The sequence below is a fragment of the Balaenoptera acutorostrata genome, chromosome 3 (assembly GCF_949987535.1).
Source record: "Balaenoptera acutorostrata chromosome 3, mBalAcu1.1, whole genome shotgun sequence".
Classification (NCBI taxonomy): Eukaryota; Metazoa; Chordata; class Mammalia; order Artiodactyla; family Balaenopteridae; genus Balaenoptera; species Balaenoptera acutorostrata.
Genome location: NC_080066.1, coordinates 138,004,014 through 138,025,565, shown reverse-complemented (window position 1 = coordinate 138,025,565; position 21,552 = coordinate 138,004,014). Strand labels below are relative to the sequence as shown.

Here is a 21,552-nt window from a genome sequence, read left to right as displayed (position 1 = left end):
ACTCCACAGGGGACATTAGACCTTTGATGTTCAAATCTCTTAAATTTTTTTTTTACCAACAGTCTCACAGGACATGATTTATGGCTGAAAAAGAGAGAGAGACAGAGACAGAGAGACAAGATTTCTTTCTTGTAAATGTTTTCAGCCTTGACTTTATCTAAAAAGTTTCTTTTTAAATGGCTGTACTGTTAGAAATTTTCTTTATGCACCTGCATCAGTAGCTCTTTACTCTCTTATCTTGCTTTTTCAAGGCAACAGACAAAATTCCACTTGTTAGAACAGAATCAGAGAGTTCAAGGCCTAAAGAAACCTGACACTTAATAAGGGAATATAGAAAATAACAGATTTTAAAAAGAAGGGACTATAAAGCATATAATATTCTGCTTCCACAATTATAGTAGGTTTCTTGGGGGAAAGAAGAGAAGCAAGAAGATTCATCCGGGTGTTTGCATTATAAGAGTTAAATAATAAAGGTAGGTAAATATTGTGGCCTTTGTGTTGACAGTTAAGAGCAACTACAGTGTATAAAAATTTGCTGTTCCAGAAACAGACTGACAGACGTAGAAAACAAATTTATGGTTACCAAAGGGGAAAGGGGGTGGGAGAAGGATAAATTAGGAGTCTGGGATTAGCAGATACAAACTACTATATATAAAATAGATAAACAACAAGGTCCTACTGTATAGCACAGGGAACTATGTTCCTTATCTTGTGATAAACCATAATGGAAAAGAATATGAGTATATATATGTAAAACTGAATCACTTTGCTGTACACCAGAAACTTGCGCAACATTGTAAATCAACTATACTTCAAAAAAAATTCTGCTGTTCCAAAAGTTTGCTTAAAGAAAACCATTTTATTATTGGATTTATTCTACCTACTTGTCTTCCCAGTAAATGGCATACTAAAGACGTAATTTAGTATAAGGTAAAAATCTAAGCTCATTAGTACTGAAATAAGTCCTGTCAAGTGTTTGAGGGTTTTTGGTTTTTTTAAAATTAATTAATTAATTAATTAATATTTATTTATTTTTGGCTGTGTTGGGTCTTCGTTGCTGCGTGCGGGCTTTCTCTAGTTGCGATGAGCCGTGTGCAGGCTTCTCATTGTGGCGGCTTCTCTTGTTGCGGAGCACGGGCTCCAGGCGCGCAGGCTTCAGTAGTTGTGGCACGTGGGCTCAGTAGTTGTGGCTCACGGGCTCCAGAGCACAGGCTCAGTAGTTGTGGTACACGGGCTTAGTTGCTCCGCAGCATGTGGGATATTCCCGGACCAGGGCTCGAACCCGTGTCCCCTGCATTGGCAGGCGGATTCTTAACCACTGCGCCATCAGGGAAGTCCCCTGTTTGAGGGTTTTGAATGCAATGAAAACATGTATCAGAATTTAAACAGCTTATTCTAACATCATTACCATTATTTACTACATCATCATCACCACAACCATCAAATATTTATTGAATACCCAGAGTGAGTAGAGTATACTTAGCAATACTGTTTTATACTGAAGTCTACTTCTAGGAATTTCAACTTAAAAAATTAAAAGCAAACAGAAAGTCCTCAACAGAGAATTAGAGTCAGGGAGCACCTGGGCAGAGAATATTGGGAGATGCTGCAAAGCTCGTATTCATAAACTTTTAGGAAGGCCAGGAAAATAAGACAGTCTTCTGTAGTGAGAACCAAAATATCCAATATGCAAATGACCACTACTTTAGCAGCTCCTGTCCTTCTTCCATGGATGGACCTCTTTGTTGGGTGCCTTGGGAGCTTATAAGAACAACAAAATCCAAAGAAGGAGTTTTAAAGTGTTCAAAAATAAAGGGAGGGAAAATCACTGAAAGAAAGGAACTTTCAGAAAGTTGAGGGAAATGTTTTGAGGAGATTCCAGGGAAACTCAGCCTTCCAAGAAGAATTTTTTCTTGTGTGCCTCTTTCACTTCATTTTGTTCTATTGCCTCACATGCTTGTTGCTGGTATAATTTCAAACGAAAACAAAACAAAACAAACAAACAAAAAACATCCTCAGGAAACAGGGGTGCAGAGTCTGGGGAAGTCTTGCCAGCTGGTTTTCAAGAGCCCTTAATGTGAGCCCTTAAGTGGTACTTACCTTGATGATGTTACCTTGGTTGCAAACAGACACACACGATCCAGCTCACATACACTCATTTCAGCAGTGCCTTATAGGCAACACACATGGGGAAACAAGCTGTCAGATAGATTACTTGGTACTTGGTAAAGAAAATTAGTTGATGTACTGTAGAGCATTTCTACCCAATTTAGTGATAGCCTTACCAAGGACACCACAATGCTCAGGTCCTCATTACCAAGACTCTCTCTTCTGGGTGGTATTTGCAGGGATGTTGTCCACTCCTGGCTCTTTGGCTGGTTATCCAGTTCTTCATGTGACCAAAACCTTTCAGACAAAAAGGTTTTTACCAACCAGGACCAGGTAATGACCTAATACTGCAAAGGTTATCAGATAAAATACAGTCAAATTCGAATTTTGGATAAACAATAATTTTTAGCATAAGAATGTCCCAAATACTGAATGGAAATTCTCTATTTTAATTTACTAAATCTGGCAACCCCAAAACTGCCTTCCTGAGCTTCCTTCCTTGTTACATTGATTGGAGTTTTGGGTGTTCCCAAATTCTCTTAATGTACACATACAATTTCTTGCTTTACCCATAAAAGGCTAATAACATTCATAGTGTGTGGATTTACTGATTAGAGTGTAACTTTTCCTGATTTATAGTTTGTGTGTATGCCGGGGTGGAAGAATGGATCTTATTATCACTGCCACATACCAACAGCAGCTGTTGAGATAAATTGCATTAATCAGAGTTGTTTAAAGCAATACAAACAATTTAAAGCAATACAAACCATTGGGGGAAGGATAAAGGACTAGTATAAATGAGTTCCAATAAGATCACTTTAACTGCAAGCTGAAATAATTTGTATCAAGGAAAAGGGAAATAGGAATTCTACTATGGGAGAAAGGTAATTTTGGAGAATGGAAAACTTTGAGAATAAGGCAGTCTGGGAAGTGGAGTTCTATAGTTGGGACTTAAGAGTATTACGGTCTCTAAGAAAAACACTAGGGTGTTTGAGAGAGATGCAGAATGGGAGCCAGGAAGATGTCAAAGAAACTGAATATTTCAAGTTTGTGTGTAGGGCTGGCTCTAGATGCATGGAGAGCTGGAATCCCTTTCTCCTGCTGGCTTCTCCTATTCTGCTTGGTCCTTTGGTCCACCTGATTGATTTTGTTGTTTTTATTAGTACTATTATTTAACTGCATTTGGGTCAAATAGAATCAATTTTGCAGTCGAGCTGGGAATCTCACCATACTATATAACATTATTTTTATGAGATACGGTCTGAATTTCAAACAACTGACATGAAAATAAAATGTTTTTTTTTCATATAAGAAATCTCACATTTAATTCTGATCAAGCTTAAAGTGGCATCTACATAAGTGAACATGCTTCTGAGTGAAAATCCAACAGCTGCTAGCCCATTTTTCTTAAACAATGTTTTCTAAACAATCCACCAGGCCATCAATAACCAAAAGCCCAAATCCTGGATGTATATATTGCTATATTCATTATATAGAATATTTACTATCTTTCAACGTGAACCCACACGCACACACACCTTCTTGTTGTTTAACAAAAGTCATGTCTCATGGCCAGAAAACGTTATTACATTTTACATCTTTCACTTGCAGTGGCCTTAAGAAGTAGATGGGAAGTTTCACACTTCTGAACCCCCGGGTCCACGTCCCTGCATTCCCAGGCATGAGGGCAACTCCTGGGACTCATCACAAGGTCCCTCCAGCCCTGGCCCAGCTGGAGTGTGGGCAGCGGAGGTAAGGAGGGTGGAGGAGGCTCTGCAGCTCCCTGTGCAAAGGGAACAGCCAGCGGGGCTGAGGGACCCCAGGCTCTGCACTGAACCACAAGCGCTGGCCTCCCAGCCCCCGGGGAGGGGAGCACAGAAGCAGCAGAAGCAGAAAATAAAATGTTGAAACACATCTTGGTTCGGCTGGATGTGTGGCTTATCCATCTGGTGGGTCTTGAATCCATGTAGAAGGCCTGGTCACAGTACAGTATTACACTGTATTACTGTATTACACTGTATGTACATTATTGTATTGTATATACAGTATTGTATTACACTGAATACACATCAAAAACAGATCTTACAGATTCAGTTCAATCAGATGCATTTGACACCTATTTGACTACCTTTCTGGAAATACAAACATAATATATTTTAAAGAGAGGTGGAGAAGGAAAGATAGTGCATAGTTGTGCATTGTGTTAGATGTGGAGGTCCAAGGTGAACAAGACCTTGCTCTGACTTCAAGATGTTTACAAATAGCTACAAAGCGGACTAAGCTATTATAAAGAAGGGAGTTAATAAGTACAAGAGATGATGTATGTGGAAAGTGCATTGCAAATGTAAAGTGCTGTGGGGTTCTTCTAGAATGGGCCTTTAGATTCTATCCAAAATTAGGAGGATCAGATAAAGGAAATTGAGTCCTTGAGAGACTCAAGAACGAAGGTCATGAATTCCCGGTGGCCACCTTAGCCATAAAACCTTGGGCAACTTGCACAGCCTTCAACCTCAACTTCCTCCTTTGTTAAATTGAGCGGATTACCAGTATCTATATTTGAGGGTTGTTGAGTAGATTAAAAGCAGGTAATGAGTGAAGCACCTAGCATTGTGCCCGGCAGGAGTAAGGGCTCAAGAAACAGTCCTTCTTATTACTCCTTATTTTCGACTTCTCTGATTGAGAAGGGAACACTTTGTGTAGGGCTACTTTACCGGGTCCTACTTAGGGGCACGGCTGAGGGCTAAGCCGTACAGTTTTCACAAGGAACAACCGGCGGGCTCCAACTTAACGCCCCTCGCCCCAGTCACGGACCAGAGAAATTAGGGCTCTTCTAGAGAAAACGGTGCCCTGGTCTCTTCTCTGTAGGCACTAAGGGAGAGCTGCCGCAGAAGCCCAGGTTTGGAAGCGGGGCAGGAGGGCAGGGAGGCTCCGAAGGGGTCGCGGGAGCCCGGACGCTGGGAGGACCCGCGCGGCCCCGCGCCTCGTCCCCATCGCGGGAGCGGAGGCGGGGAAGTGGGCGCTGAGGGGCGCGGGGCGACGGCCCTCTTGTCCGTGCTCGCCGAGCCGGGGCGGGCACATCTTCCCGCCGCCCAATCCCCAGCCTTAGCCGCGGCCTCATGAATAAGCAACAAAGCGAAGCGCCCTCCCCCTGGCGTCCCAGACAGCGGAGGGAGCCGCCGCCGCTGCAGGGGCCGCCGCGGGGATGCCGAGCGCGGGCACCACAGCTCTCCTCTGCGCGCTGCGCGGCTGAAGGCGCACAGGTGAGGACGGGCCAGGCTTCTGCCACTCGAGCGACCGCGGCTGCAGACGGTGCGCCCGGGCAGAGACGGAGCCGGAGCCCCTGGCGGCTCGGGGCCGCCCCGGGAGCTGTGCAGACCGGGGAGCGCGGCAGCCCGGGGCGCGCCAGGTGTGCGCCCTGCGCCCCCGCCGGAACGCGGTGCCCCGGCGCGGGGGGCTCGGGGGCAGCTCCGGGAGCTTGGGGCGAGGCGCGCAGGCCTCGGAGGACTGGCCTCTCTCCTCGCTCCAGCCCAGCCTCACGGCTCCACACCAGCGAGCGGGCCTTTGTGCTGGCGGAGCTTGCAGGGCTGGCTGCTTTTGTGTGGGCTTTTCTTTCTTCTCTCCCTCTCCTCTCAGTCTCACAGCGGTGGTAGAGAAGTTCCCGAAGACTAAGATTTGCTCCTTTCAAAGCATCGATTGCAATGACCCCGATGCCAGTCAGTGCGAGCAGCCGAGGAGCTAATGGGGGCTGTGGTGGCCACCGAAATGTGTTGTGTTACTTTGCAGAAAACAAACAGTTGAGTGTTTAGCGCAAGGATGTCACGGAACCTCCTTGCTCAGACCCTGACCGGTCCCCCACGACACGGCAGAGGAGCATGCTCCTTGGAAAGGTCACTTAATTGGAAAGAGGGCCTGCGGGTTAGACTCCAGAATGGTTGCAAGGTGATACCTGGAGGTGCCCAGATGTCGCATGTGCGTCCTGGTCACTGACAGAACCCGACCTGTGTACATTCCCAATATGCAGAGCCTGGCTGGCGAAAAATCGGCCGGGCGCACAAAATATAGGACCTTCAAGAGTTTGGAGTTCTCAAAGATAAGAAATCTTTGCCTTCCCAAGCTGATGCCAAGGATCTGCCAGGCTCTTGGCACCTCATTTCAGTGTAGAGCTGCTGTGGAGGAGAGGAGAGAGGCTGCTTTAAAGAGTCTGCTTTCTTTCTATGGAAGTTTTAGTTTGAAACTTAAGGGGAAGAGGGAGTGGCTCCCAGAACCATCCATAGAACTCTGAAGGATTTTTTTTCCTTAGGGAGCAAAATGTGTGGCCAGAATTTGCATGTCTCCCCTCCTTTTTGTGAATTTCCTTCATCACAAGTGATGCTGTTGGGCTCCAAGGAGTCTTGTTTAAACACCTACAGAGTCAGTCACTGACCCACTTTCTGCTCACTTGCCGGCAGAATCCCACTGTAGCATCTACTGAAAGAAACTCAAAAGTGGGTGAGATTTCACAGTATCAGAACATTGACACACAGTAGATTTAAGGGTAGCCTGACTTACTCTTATGAATAAGGTAGAGTTGTTATATTTGTCATGTTATGAACCAAGCACTTATGCAGCAGACTTGATATTGGTTGTCTTTATTCACAAAACTCCCAAGACTCAGCAAGTCTAAGGTAGCTACAGCAACAGAGCCAATTAGGGAGATGTGGATGTCTTTGTTTTCATAGGAGGCTTCTTAACGTTATATTCAGCATTTCCTGCTAGACCTTTCAATATCATAATTTGGTTTTATGGAAATGGTTTGATGCTAAATATAAGTATAGGATCAAAATGCGGACGATGGGCTTACCTGCTATGGAAAATTTCTACTCGTCAACTAAAGTTGTAGTTCACTTTTTATTCAGCAGGTGTTTGCCTGAAAACTTGTGTAACGAATTGTATTTTTGTTCATTGAATTTGTGTATTCTCACATAGGGAAGCTGGCTATTCAGAGAGAACCTGAGTTTAATCTCTGTAAAATGAAAGCTCACTCTCTAATTAAGATGTGTAATCAGTCCTGTTTTTTCATATTGTGTTTACTTGGTGATTATAAGAAAAGTATCTGAATCAAGTTTCAGCTTGAAATGTTAGAGATTATGCTTATTCCGTGAAATGTCTACCTGGGGATTACTTTCTCCTTAAATGCCAGCTAGTTTTAGAGATTTTGTCAAGCAAAGGAGGTTTGTGAACTACAGAGAACAGAAATGAAGTGTCCCATTGGGTCATTGAAAAGAACTGTATGATGGATGGACAGGAGCTTGTTGACCAAGATTGATTAGGATGGAATTCTGCAAACATCAGACAATTCCCAGGTCATTTGGTCTACATGAAAAGCTGAAAGGGGAAGCTCCATGGAAATAGCTTAGGAGAAAAAGGATGTTATGGATGTTTCAGACTGCTCATATGTCGGTATTTTGAGGGGAATGAAAGGCAGTACCACAATAATATGTCTTAAATTGTATGATGCTTAAACATTTTTTTCTTCAAACCATTTTTATGTCTATTTTCACTTTTGTTGGTCTTTCACCTTTGAAGAAAACAGAATGAGCATTATTATCTCCATTTTGCAAAGAAGAAACTGAGTTTCAGTGATTTGCCCAAGGTAGAGTTGGAACTCGAAGCCAGCTTTAAAGCTTCAAGTCCAGCTTCTTTTACCAGGGATAGGATTATCCACTGGGAGTGATAAACACAGATATCTTCATTTGTCTCCATCACTAAATTGTAGAGAATAAAGCTTGTGGGGTTGATACATAGAATTTAGTTGTGGTCTGCAGGAATGGTAAAGCACTTTGCTGGCAGTTGCCAGAGTAATCGTCTTGACCCCAGCCTACTTATCCTCTTCCCTGTCAGCACGATGCCACTTTTCTCCTGTGGGGCTATGATTTTTCTTTGTGGTTACTCTATTCTCCCTCCTTCCACTGTGGTTGAACATGCTACTGAGAGGATCATCTGTCATTCCAGCCACTTAATTTATAGTGAAGGATGACTGAGGTCAGTCATCTTAAAGCCAATATATCAGGCCAAGTAACAGTAGTCAATAGCAGTGAATAGTAGTGAATCACAAATGGGTACCTTAATGCTGTGTACCACAGCTGGGTTAATAGGGTCAGAGTCTTGCTAAGCTCTGCTTCAGACAAATGAAATAGGCTTGGCAATGAGAGCCTTAAGGATTAAAAAAAGAAAAGGTAAGACAATGGCGAAATTATCATGGAGGATCAGGAAAAACACAAAATGGAAAGATTATTAAGACACAAACGAAGAAGGCAAAGAGTTTTCTTTTCCCATTATCAATGAAAGAATTACTAATTGGATTTTGAAAGGTGAAGGGGAATTGGGAAGCAAGTTAACCTGAAGCTCTGAAACTTGTCCCTTGTTCCTGGTTACCTCTCTCTCTCTCTCTTTTTTTTTTTTAAATGAAATACACCCTGAAAACCTAAAATATAGCAGAAATGAGAATACAGAAATTATTACTATTATTAAAATCACACACTGGATAAGTAGCCAAAATTGACTAGGTGATGAACAAAACGTACAGTTAAACATGGATAGACCGTGAAATGTCATTGAACATCGTACGGTATAAAATAGAGATTCTGAACATTCTTTTTCACATTTTTAAATGGTTATTTATATTCACTTTACGCCACTGAATATTTATCGAACACCTCTCCTATGTGTCTACCATTATTAGTAATTATATGGTAAAGGAAGCTGAAAGACTAGTGTTTGCATGCAAAGAACATATTTTATTTGAGGTGGTAAGGCTTACAGACATGACGATTTGCGCTGGAGAAGCTAGGAGAAGGATGGGAAGAGAACGGGCCAGGCAGTTTTGTGACAGCAGTTAGTAAACAGGACGTGACCTGTGGGACCAGGGTTTGGGTATCTGGGGTAGGGAAGAAGGAGGGAGCATTCTGGCTAGTGTAATGGCATGAGCAAAACTTGGGAAGCTGAAATGAGTAAGGCACGTAAGAGGGCAATATACCCAACTGGCGATGGTGTTTGTACCGGGCACTGGTGGTATGGGGTTGCATTATAGATGTGGAGTTTGGCAATTGTATGTTTGGGGTCATTAGATGATGTGTTTTGGGAAGGCAGAGGGTTGCAGTGGCAAAGGCAGGAAACTTGATGTCCGACAGACACGATCACACAGGCAAGTTAATTAACCTCTGTGAGATGGTAGTTTTCTCACCAAAAAAAAAAAAGAAAAAAAAAAAAAAGGAAAGGATAATGGTAGTACCTATCTCATTAGGTTGTTGTAAAGGATTAAGTAACATAATTTACATAAGACACTTAAAACACGTGGCATCCCCTGAATGGTAGCCATTTTTGATTGATTATTGTCATTTTTTTTCTTAAGAGTAAACCATCTGGACCGTATAAAATGGATTGGAGAGAAGAGAGTCTGATCAAGATCATCAGTTAGAGGCAGTTAAAATAATGACAATCCAGTGTCCCCAAGAAGGGACAATTCCAAGAGATATTATGAGGGAAGGATCCACAGAAGTTGTGAATCTGGAATATATAGGAGAGAAGAGTTCAAGATGACACCACAGTTTACATGAAGATGGTGTGTTTGAGGTGGCATCCAAGTAACATCCAGTAGACAAAGAAAATCTAAGGCAGCTTTCTTCCCAAAGCTCCACATCAGCTATTTATGGTATTTGTGTTTATCCCTGCAAAAGGAAAATATCAGGCAGATTGTCACTAGTTTTTTGGCATACTCTACAGGCCTCCTGTGTCTTGAGTACCCTTAGGGCAATGCTCATGTTCCTTATATATTATACATGAAACTCAACTTGCTTTGAAAAAAGCAGCTTTGTCACTGATGAGAAATGATTGAACACACTGTTTCCCTTTTGTGTCTGCATTTTGGTAACACACTGAACAAGGGCAGCATACATTTTAGTTGGAAAAATATTGACCAAGTGTTTGAAAAAAACCTGATTATTAAGTCTAACAAGACGGCTAAGGCTGTATTTTTTTATGTTGCCTTTCATTTGTCTTTGAAGCTTGAATATGCCTAGACCTGACAAAGAAACAGATTCTGGACTGTATCTATTTAAGATTGTCGAAGATAAGGCTTGACAGAACAGCTTATCTGCTCACTGGTGGCAGAAACGCAGTAAATTGTTCAGAGGACTGCCAAGCCATTAGGATACCTTGATAGCGAATGACATAGTGCTATGACTTGCTCAGAAAGAGATGCTTTTTAAGCTATTAGAAGCTAATGTCCACTATCAGTTAGCAACTGGGTGAGAGTTCATTTATCGGAATTAATTTGCACTGACGGATATAGTGAAAAGAAAGGAGCCTCCAAAGTCACAGTGTAAAGGAGAAGTTAGAGAAATGTTTTGTTTGTTAAATATTCTGATATTTGAGTTAATTTAAGATAATTAAGACCCAATTTCTAATAAGCAATGAAATCTCCCCTCCCTCCCCCTCCTCCAGCAAAGCAGGGCTGTAGACATCAGCCAGTATTTACTAAACATTTCCTCTGTGCCAGGCACTTTGTCAGGGACAGGAGACAATGTTGAGGATAAAAGGAAAGGCCTAGAGCCTTCAAAATGTGATTGCAGATGGTTACTGAGGCTGAAATATTGTCATTGATTGACAAGGGTCAGTCTTTCCTTATTTATTCTCTAACATCATGCAACTCACAGCGAAGGACACCAAACTCATGGGAGTGTCTATGTGAACCTACGCTGTGCTTGGAAAGACAGAGAAAGACCTGGAACTTGAAGGTCATCTACCAGTTTATCCGAGTTGCAGATGTGTTCCCTGCTGCCGTTCCTACAGGCTGTCTTTTCTGCTTCTTTTAAAGTTCAGGCGTCACTTTGAATAGTGGGGAGAAGGAGCATATGGCTGGAATATGCAGACGTAGAATAGGCTTGCAATTCACCCCACTTTTTCTGTCGTAATTGGATTTAGAAAGCAGGTGGCTGACACTTAATTACAGAAGGGAAGTCTTTTAGAGCAATGGCAGAATTCCCTTCACCCCAAAATTCTAAAACTCAAGATGTAGATGAAAATGAAACCTTGAAGGAAAAATCTGTTTTGGAAAGGCAGTAGAGGCTATATTACATCTTTATTGTTTGTCCCCACTACCCTCCAAATCTGATTTGTTCATAAAATTCTCCTCTCAGTTCACATGGCTCCAGAACATATAAATAAAATGTGAGGCATTCGTGCAATCATTTGGGTGCCTTGATGGCAAAATTGTGGGAAAACTGTGGGAAAATGAAAACATTTGTATTTTTATTTTGTGTTCTATAGATAAAATATGAAAATGGAATCATGGAGATAGAAAGGAGTTCAAAGATTATTTTGTTTAACTCCTCATTCTGTCAAAGGAGAAACTGCGGCCATTTGTCCAGTATCACATAGCATGTTTTAACAACAATAAAGCTAGGATTCATTTTTCTCATGCCTGTCTATGCCCCTCTAAACTCTACTGCCACTCATGATGGCCTGTTTTTTTCAGGTTTTTATCCAGAAGCATGGGGTCATGGAAACCCAACTTTTAGGCCACACCCTCCATCTCCTGGGGTGTTGAGTAAGATTTCACTGAATGGGAGAAATATTTGTATAGGAAAGGGCAGATCTCTGAACAGATCAGAAATGAACCAGAGCATTCTATAGCTTTTATGTATCTTTGACTATATAGTTTATAGTTCAGCTTGTATTTTCAGAAATCAAAGGTGTAGTTTCATCAACTGTGAGCACTCTTGCTTTACAGCTATCATATGTTTTTGTTTTAAGGAAGGAAAATAGAGGCAGCAGGCCAAATACTGCTACTAATTCTGTTACCTGGGTATGAACTGGGATGCTTTACGGCTCATCCAAAGTATAGGGGTAACTAATGTCCAGAATGTGCACATGCTATTCCCTCTTTTTCAAATATCTTTCTTATATTCTCTCCTTTTAAAATAATGCTAGCTACCTGTATGTAATTTAATATTTAAATACAATTGCTTCAACCTCTCATCCTACATATGAGGAAATTTAGCATCCCTTTCACCATCTCTGAGGATTCTTGGGTGGGGTGGCTTACATTTCTCCTAGTCATCTCTGACTTCAGTTTTCTTCTGCTTCTAAATTTATGATCCCTGATATGCTGTTCCTTTTCTGCACATGGCATCTCATGACATCTTCCCATTCCTGTATTCTCCCAAAGAACTGTGGATTCAGGATTTCTGTGTTAAAAATTACCCCCGACTTGGTGGCAATAAATATTTATTATTTCATTCCGTGTCTGTGTATTAGGAATTTGGGAGTAGCTTAGCTGGGTTGTTCTGACTCAAGGTCTCTCAAGAAGTTGCAGTCAAGATAGCAGCTGGGGCTGCAGTCATCTGAAGGCCTGACTGGGGCTGGAGGAGCTGCTTCCAAGATAATTCAATCATGTGGTGCTGGTAGTTGAGCAAGATGCCTCAGCTCCGAATTCATGGATTCCTCTTTCCTCATGTAGAAAAATTCAACCTTCTTTTTCTCTTCAGCTGTCTAGATTATGCCCTGAGCACGTGACCTTTTCTCTATCTCAAAAGGACCTGTAAGACTGAATGGGGTAACATGTGGAAGCTTCAGACTCCTTAAGGGGAGAAGACCCTATGAAAATGTCAATTTTTGTACTTGATGTGTGCACATCACATGCTTAACCCAGACAGTTTAATGATCAGACATGGAAGAAAGGAAAAGTATAACTTTTATAAAGATAAGGTCTTTATATCTAGATTTAGAATTTTCATTCCTAGGTTTAATTTTCTAGAAAACCCACAGTATCTAAGAACTTTCTGATGATGGGATAGATAACACCTAAAACCCTTAAGTTTGGGGGGAAATTAGCAGTTTTGATATAAGTTTAGTTGTCATGAGAGTGTGAGCAGTTTGTAAAAAAATACAATAAATCTTAATCTTACAATAATGTGCATTCAGTAAAGACTGCTAATTTAAAATGTGTTTTGGTTCTCTTAAAAAAGTTTTTTTCAAAAAACACACTTGTTTACATTGTTTAATGATTTTACCTTTTCTAATCTTTTTTTTGAGACATGAAGGTTTTGCCTATAATTTTTATAGTTGTTGCAGGGAAAACAATTTAAGTATTTTAAAGATAAATTTTAATTGAAAGTCATTTATATACTTTAAAAACTCTTGAATGAAACTGGTATTCAGTATTTTATGATGATATTTCGTAAGTTTTAAAACATACTTAAAAGGTTCTGTGACAGTAATGTAAGTAAATGTTAAGATTTACTTTTTATTTCCTGGATGTGTTGCTATTTTTGTAGTCATTTGACTCCATGATTAATAGAAGAATTGGGGAGAATATTACAAATGTGACTTCAAGGGTAGTTTATTTCAAGTAGGTATTTAAAAAACAACGAACTTAGTAACTGTGTGTACCCTTTGCTAGAGAACTTCAAGTTAAATCAGCTGAAAATTCAGCAGGGAAAAATGAACTGGGTTATCCACGTCTCAAAGGTACAAAGAAATAGAACATTCCTCTCCTATGTACTGTCTCTGAGCTGGGAGTCAAGGAGATTATTTTACTTCTGGTTTAATTTAAAGGGGCTTATTTACAACATATATTTATATGACAGTTTGATATGCTTTATTTTTCTGCAGGACTCAATTACTGGAATTGTCAACTCTACCAATTTATGTGCACGTTTCTCTTCCACTATGAGCAGACCAGTTGTATTGCACATTTGTCTGGCTTTCTGTAGCCTTCTACTTCTCAGCTTTGCCACACAATGTCTAGCCTTCCCCAACGTGGAAAGAAGGGAGATAGCACCTGTTCATGAAGATAAAGGGCAGTCTGAGAGGCTGAACATAGATGACCTAGAAAATAACTCCATTACTTCAAAGTACATTCTGGTCTCTGAAGAACCAGTGATAGTGTTAGCAGGACCATCAACAATGTCATTAAATAAAGTATTCCCTATTAACAAAGAAACCCCTCCTATAGGAGCTGGGCTTACGCAGCCTGATAGCCCTGGCATTTACACTGCTACTGAGCCAGTGATCTCAGCAGGGGAAGAAGTGTTTGGTTCCAGCCAGCCAGAGAGAATGCCTCCCGAAAGCCGACTTTCCAAGGCCATGTTAACCAACCCTATCACTCCAACTGCTTCTCTGAATATTGATGACAAGGAGGAACCCTCCCATAGTACCATCATTCAGCCCATTGTGGAAGGGACCACTGAAGCAACACAAGGTTTTCTGCACTACGTGGATGATCAATTGTTTGCAACTGAAAATCAGGCAGGAGTTAGTCTGGGACATTCGCCTTTATCCTATGTGAATGCTAAAGAGTTGCTAACCACCCGTCCGAGGACTGAGAAATTTGAAGCAGACCCAGAGCATAAGACAACTTCTTTTCCTGGTGCTGAGCCCACAGCAGGCGCTGAGCCTTCCCAGATGACAGCTGATAATACCCAGGCTGCTGCCACTGAGCACTGGCTCGCAACCTCCGAGTCCACCCTGAGTGTTGAGCCAGAAACCGACAGCCTGCTGGGAGCCCCAGAAGTCACAATGAGTGTCAGCACAGCTGTTCCAGCTGTCTCCGTCGTAAGTGTTGAGTGGGATGACACCAAATTAGAGAGTGTAAGCCAGATAAAGACCCCAAAGCTTGGAGACAATATAGAGACTCAGGTGAGCATGGAAACGTCTCAGACAACCCAAGCAACCAGTAATGGTATGGAAGGCGTGGAAGGGGGCGAAACTTTGACAGAGGCTGCAGATGTGGCTCTGAGGCTGCCTGAAGGGGAAGCACACAGGGGAACAGCCCTGCTAATAGCACGTGGGGATGAGAGATCATCTGCCTTCACCGGTCAAAGTTCCTTTACTCCCACAAGTCCAGTGGAAGGTATGAAAGTCTCTGTGGAAAACCTGGTCCAAAATACTGCAGACTTCATGGAATCCGCCAAGGAGAACAATGCCAGGCTGTTCTTAGAGACCACTGTTTCCATCTCAGAATATGAGTCTGAGGCATATCAGCCATTGGGAAATACATTTAAAGGTAAAAGAAAGAAAGAAAAATAAGCTTTGTTTAACTTGGAATGTTTCTGTTTGGTTTTATTATTTTTTAATTGACATATAGTTGACACATAACGTTGTAATGTTTTAGACGTTTTATGTTTTTTTTTTTAAATTTATTTTTATTTATTTATTTTTGGCCGTGTTGGGTCTTCGTTTCTGTGCGAGGGCTTTCTCTAGTTGTGGCAAAAGGGGGCCACTCTTCATCGCAGTGCGCGGGCCCCTCTTGTTGCGGAGCACAGGCTCCAGACGCGCAGGCTCAGTAGCTGTGGCTCACGGGCCTAGTTGCTCCACGGCATGTGGGATCTTCCCAGACCAGGGCTGGAACCCGTGTCCCCTGCATTAGCAGGCAGATTCTCAACCACTGCGCCACCAGGGAAGCCGTTATGTTTTTTTTTTTTAAAGTGACAATTTAGAAGTAAGTTATCTAAGTTTTAATGAAAAACAAAAGTAAATAAATAAAAAATGCATTTTTCATAAAAATTACATCCAAATATAACCCCTGCATATAGACCTGTGGTATTCAAATGGGAATAATTTGCGTCATGCCTTCTGCCCGCCCCCGCGCCACTCATTTGGCAATGTTTGGAGACATTTTTTCCAGTTTTATTGAAATGTAATTGACATATGGCACTGTGTAAGTTTAAGTTGTGTGGCATAATGATTTGACCTATATACATCATGAAATGATTATCACAGTAAATTTAGTGAACTTCCATCAACTCATATAGATACAAACTTAAATAGAAAAACAATTTTTTCTTGTAATGAGAACTCTTAGGATTTACTCTCTTAACTTTCATATATAACATATGGCAGTGTTAATTATATTTATCATATTGTACATCACTAGTACTTATTTATCTTACACCTGGAAGTTTGTACCTTTTGACTGCCTTCATCCAGTTTCCCCTCCCCCCATCCCCTGCCTCTAGTAACCACAAATCTGATCTCTTTTTCTATGAGTTTGTTTGTTTTTGAAATAGAATTGGCCTAAAACACTGTGTTAGTTCCTAGTTAGTTGCACAACATGGTGATTTTGGTATTTCTATACATTACAAAATGATCACCATGGTAAGTCTAGTTACCAGCTGTCACCATACAAAGACGTTACAAATTTATTGACTGTATTCCCCACACTGTACATTTCATACTTGTGAGTCATTTATTTTGCAACTGGAAGTTTGTACCGCTTAATCTCCATTACCTATTTCTGGAGACATTTTTGGTCGTCACAATAGAGAGCATCTGGGGGTAGAGGTCAAGATGCTGCTAAACATCCTACAGTGCACAGCAATATATCTGAGCCAAAATATATATATGTGTGTGTATATATATATCTGAGAAACCCTGATATAGATTAATATTTTTCAAACCTTTTATTATGAAAATGTGTATATTTACAGGAAAATGTGAAAAAATTAGCCATATGTTTAAATGATATAATCAACACTGTTGGATACTTATTTATACATTGTTGTAAAAAATACTCACATTCCTGATATTTCTTACCAAAAAGCCTTAGGTAAATATTTATCTCATAGTATTAACCATATGAGTTCTTTGACTTTGTTTTCCTAAGAAAGAAATTCTTCTAGAAATAAGGGGGAAAAAATACCAGTACAGATAAATCCTCTCTGCTGGCTTGATTCTGTACTTTCTACTTCCTCTTGGCTTCTACATCTGTGAATGCTATGAGCTGACAATCCTTGCATTTGTTGCTGATGGATGATGTTTTTCTTTTATTGTGTGTAGTTGGTCAGATAACAGAATGGGAAGGGAAAGACTTAGTGTAATGTGCATATGCTCATTCCAAATTGTTTTGGAATATGTACAGCTGTTACTCCAGCTAATGGAAAATATCAAATTAGTAATATGTTTTATAAAGTGTTATGGAGATTGAATTAAAATGATATAAGATTGAATTTTACATGTCCAATTCATTTTTTAAAGACTGTAAGACTTAGTATACTGGAAGTTTTCCTAGAAGCTTCCAGAAAATGTTTTGTAAGTTGGTTTTTAAATTCTATTAAGAGAGTTGGGTCCACATGACCATGAAGATACTAAATATGACCAAACAAGAAGTTTATTTCAGTTCTCCATTACACTTTAAGATATTCCTGGAGCATTAAATCATGTAGTTCCAGATTATTCACTGCACAGTTGAATGCATGATTCTTATGTACTAGACTTGCATTAGCTTCCATTAATACAGCCTAAAAAGTAAAATGAATTTGGTAATTGATTTTTTTTTGATTATTGAATATGCTCCTTACTTAGTCATGATTGCCTCACTTAACTACAGTCTTTTAATGGGCAACTTCTTTTAATTCCCAGCACATAGCACAATATATGGCACATAGTACGTGCTCAGAAAATATCTGTTCATTGAATGACTAAATGAAGATAGAGAACCATTCACACTAGAATTATCTAATCTGATTGCCTGCATTGTCCAAATTAATCAAAAAGCTTCTAAATATTCTTGGTAGAGAGAGGAACAGTCAAATAATTCCTTTCAACTTTACTTTTTTTGTTGTTTTGTACAGTTAAAAATAATGTGAAAAATTGAGATTACTGACAGCAGTAGTAAGAGAATAGCTAAAAAGCTTTTCTACCCATTTTCTGGTGATTATAAGTATTTCTGAGAAGTAAACCACTCAATCCCACACAATCTAGTTTTAAGAAAGGTCACTTTTGCAGAACAGGCTTGGATTTCCTCCTTGAGTCTTCTTCTCAAGATCACTAAGTGACCTCAAAGCCCCTGCCCAGGACAAATGCTGATCCTAGTGACCTCAAGGAGAGAGGGACATGTGACAACTACAGTCTGTGGAGCCCCCAGGAGGGCGATAACTTTCACCTTTTCTCCACCCAGAGAGTGACATTGTCAAAAGAGTGCTTCAGAAATATCCTGGATTGTGTCTCATCCCAGGAGCTTCTGAAGGAGCTGGAGAAACTGCAGAGTAATTAGTTTCTGAACGAAGCCAGTGGCACCTGGTTGCATTGGCAGAGGGACTTTGGAACTGTTCTGCCCAATAAGACACTTTAATCAATCGAGAAGGTTTAGTCACACTGATGTGGTCAGCTGGTTTCACAACTGACCTTGATAAAAATTTTTCCAGTCTGTTGGCCTCAGTTTCTCCATCTGGAAATGGGGAAGACAAAATTAAATCTAAGGGCCTTCCTTCCTTATTTGTCTAAGAGGTGTGTCTAAGGTCTAGGCTCACCCGCTGCAGGGCTGGTAACTGTGAATGATGAACTGTCATGACCAACCCATTGCATTATCCTACCACGTTCTTGAAGTCAACTTTCAGCAAACCTACTGGCTGTGTTCAGATTTGTTGACTCCTGCAGGTTAGGCTCTAGAGAAATTTTATACAGGAATTCTGTAAATGTGATGGGGGTGCAGGTTGTGTGTTTTACTCATCATTGGAAAAGAAAGAGGGAATAGGGGTGGGTATACGTGAATAGCTGATGATGGAAATTCAGCCAAGGAACTGGGGGTAGCTTCCAATACTTGGAAGATGGACTTTTATCCCTGGGTGTCCTGAATTTTTACTCTTAATTTTTACTCCATTAAAATGCCTTAAATTTCAAAAAAAAAAAAAAAAAAAGAAGTGAACACCTCAAATGCCAATCATTTTAGGGTCCAGGGACTACTTAAGACATTCTCTTCTTCAGGGAATGCAATAATTTCTTGGCATTTTTGGGTATTATGAACAGATGAGGATCCTGAGATTATAGTCAGTTCTCTGATTCAGCTGGTTCTTCAGCTGGTTCACTTGAAGATCAGGTTTTAAAAGCAATCTATAATAATTAGATATTTTTTCTCTACAGGAATTGGGAAGAATGAGAGATGTGGAGAAATTCTGAATGTTATTTTAAAAATTCCAGTTACTATTTCTAGCTCTCACTCTTCTTTCTCTAACAGCAGTCACTTATTCAAAGTATTATACCATGCCCATTTTTGAAAAAATTTATTTGTTTTATTTATTTATTTTTGGCTGCGTTGGATCTTTGTTGCTGTGCGCGGGCTTTCTCTAGTTGCAGTGAGCGGGGGCCACTCTTCACTGCGGTGCGTGGGCTTCTTATTGCAGTGGCTTCTCTTGTTGTGGAGCGCGGGCTTCAGTAGTTGTGGCACATGGGCTCAGTAGTTGTGGCTCACGGGCTCTAGAGCGCAGGCTCTGTAGTTGTGGTGCATGGGCTTAGTTGCTCTGCGACATGTGGGATCTTCCTGGACCAGGGCTCAAACCCGGGCTCGAACCCATTTCGCCTGCATTGGCAGGAGGATTCTTAACCACTGTCCTACCAGGGAAGGCCATACAATGCCCTTTTGATATTTCTTGCTGTTTCATGAAACTATGACCATAGAGTGAACATTTATTTTGACATATTTTTTCTCAAAAGTGTTCATTATGCTTTCAAAAATGAGGGCAACATGGAGAATGCATACTGCTTAAAATGATAAAACTATATATTATCTTTTTATGGCAAACATAGCATTGTCTTAGGTGCTAAAGATACAAAAAGGGCAATGAATCCTATCTCTCAAGAGATGTGTGATCTTATTTCAGAAAAAAAACTTAATGGCACAAAGAGCAAATATGAATATGAAGCACAAGTAAGGTTGTCTTATAACCAGGTATATCAATCCATCAAATGTAAAAATCACCAGTTCAAAGAAAAAATAGTCCAAACTGATTGGGGACCAAGAAATGGAACTGCTTGTACTAAAAAACATCCACACACTATTTTAAAGCAAATAAATTGTTTCTGAGGAAAAACATTTTTAGTAATAGGAAGAACAATGATGTCATTAATAAAAATTTTGAGAAAACCTTTTCACCTATTTCTAGAATGTTATTTCTCATTGCATAATTTACCAGACTTGGTAATGTGCTAAGTATCTAGGGTTAGTATTTAAAAAAAGAGAGATAGTAGAGTCTTCTAGAAATTAAGTTTTCACAGTGGCTCAGTATTTGAAATTTCCAGCATAGCCCCTCCCTAAGAGGGGGGCAAATATTAACCCTTATAGATAGTCTTTAATAATGTATTTGAGTGGATTATAATGTTGTAAAGAAAGTGGACCTCTGATAGATACGTCATACCCCACAGGTCTGTTTCATTCTGTTTTATGATTTAAAAGCAAGTGCAGATCTTCTACAGAGGCTACTCCAAGTTGTTCCTTAGGCAATGGCAGGATTTCCTTTCTCATGGCTGAATAATATTCCTCTGTGTGTGTGTGTGTGTGTGTGTGTGTCTCTGTGTGTGTGTGTCTGTGTGTTTATCCATTCATCTGTTGATGGGATAAGCACAGTTAGCACAGTGGGTAAGAGCCCTAACTATGTAACCTTAGTCAGGTTCCTTAGCCTCTCTACACCTAAGTTGTTTGTAAAATGAGGTAATAATAGCTGATATTTATTCAATACTTACGAAGCACTGGGCGTGTACTATTTTACATGTGTTATCTAATTTAATCTTTGTAAAAATGCTATGAGATAGATACTCTTATTATTTCCATTTTACCACTGAGGAAGCTCAAGGCCCAAAGAAATTAAGTAATTCTTTCAAAGTCATGCAGATAGTAGGTGGCTGAGTCTGAATTGCGAACCAGGCAAATTGGGTCTAGAGCCTGCGTTCTTGGCCACTATGATATATGGCTTCCATAGAATATTAGTACCTACCTCCCCTTAGAACACATGGGAGGATAAAATAAGATAATGCCCGAGAAGCAAGAAGAACTACAATCCTGCAGCCTGTGGAACAAAAACCACATTCACAGAAAGATAGACAAGATGAAAAGGCAGAGGGCTATGTACCAGATGAAGGAACAAGATAAAACCCCAGAAAAACAACTAAATGAAGTGGAGATAGGCAACCTTCCAGAAAAAGAATTCAGAATAATGATAGTAAAGATGATCCAGGACCTCGGAATAAGAATGGAGGCAAAGATCGAGAAGATGCAAGAAATGTTTAACAAAGACCTAGAAGAATTAAAGAATAAACAAACAGAGATGAACAATACAGTAAGTGAAATGAAAACTACACTAGAAGGAATCAGTAGCAGAATAACAGGCAGAAGAACGGATAAGTGACCTGGAAGACAGAATGGTGGAATTCACTGCTGCGGAACAGAATAAAGAAAAAAGAATGAAAAGAAATGAAGACAGCCTAAGAGACCTCTGAGACAACATTATATGCAACAACATTTGCTTTATAGGGGTCCCAGAAGGTGAAGAGAGAAAGGGCCAGAGGAAATATTTGAAGAGATTATAGTCAAAAACTTCCCTAACATGGGAAAGGAAATAGCCACCCAAGTCCAGGAAGCGCAGCGAGTCCCATATAGGATAAACCCAAGGAGAAACACTCTGAGACACACAG

At 40.5% G+C, this 21,552-nt stretch overlaps 1 protein-coding gene across 1 annotated transcript in view; it reads left to right on the top strand.

Moving 5' to 3' along the window:
• The first annotated feature begins 5,287 nt into the window (after window positions 1-5,287).
• Window positions 5,288-21,552, top strand: part of ARMH4 (armadillo like helical domain containing 4) — a 140,156-nt gene continuing 123,891 nt past the window's right edge. The window contains exons 1-2 of the mRNA XM_057543697.1: window positions 5,288-5,369; window positions 13,762-15,154. Of these exons, the coding sequence (XP_057399680.1) occupies window positions 13,819-15,154 (1,336 nt within the window). The 5' untranslated portion in view covers window positions 5,288-5,369; window positions 13,762-13,818. The remainder of the gene's footprint in view (window positions 5,370-13,761; window positions 15,155-21,552) is intronic.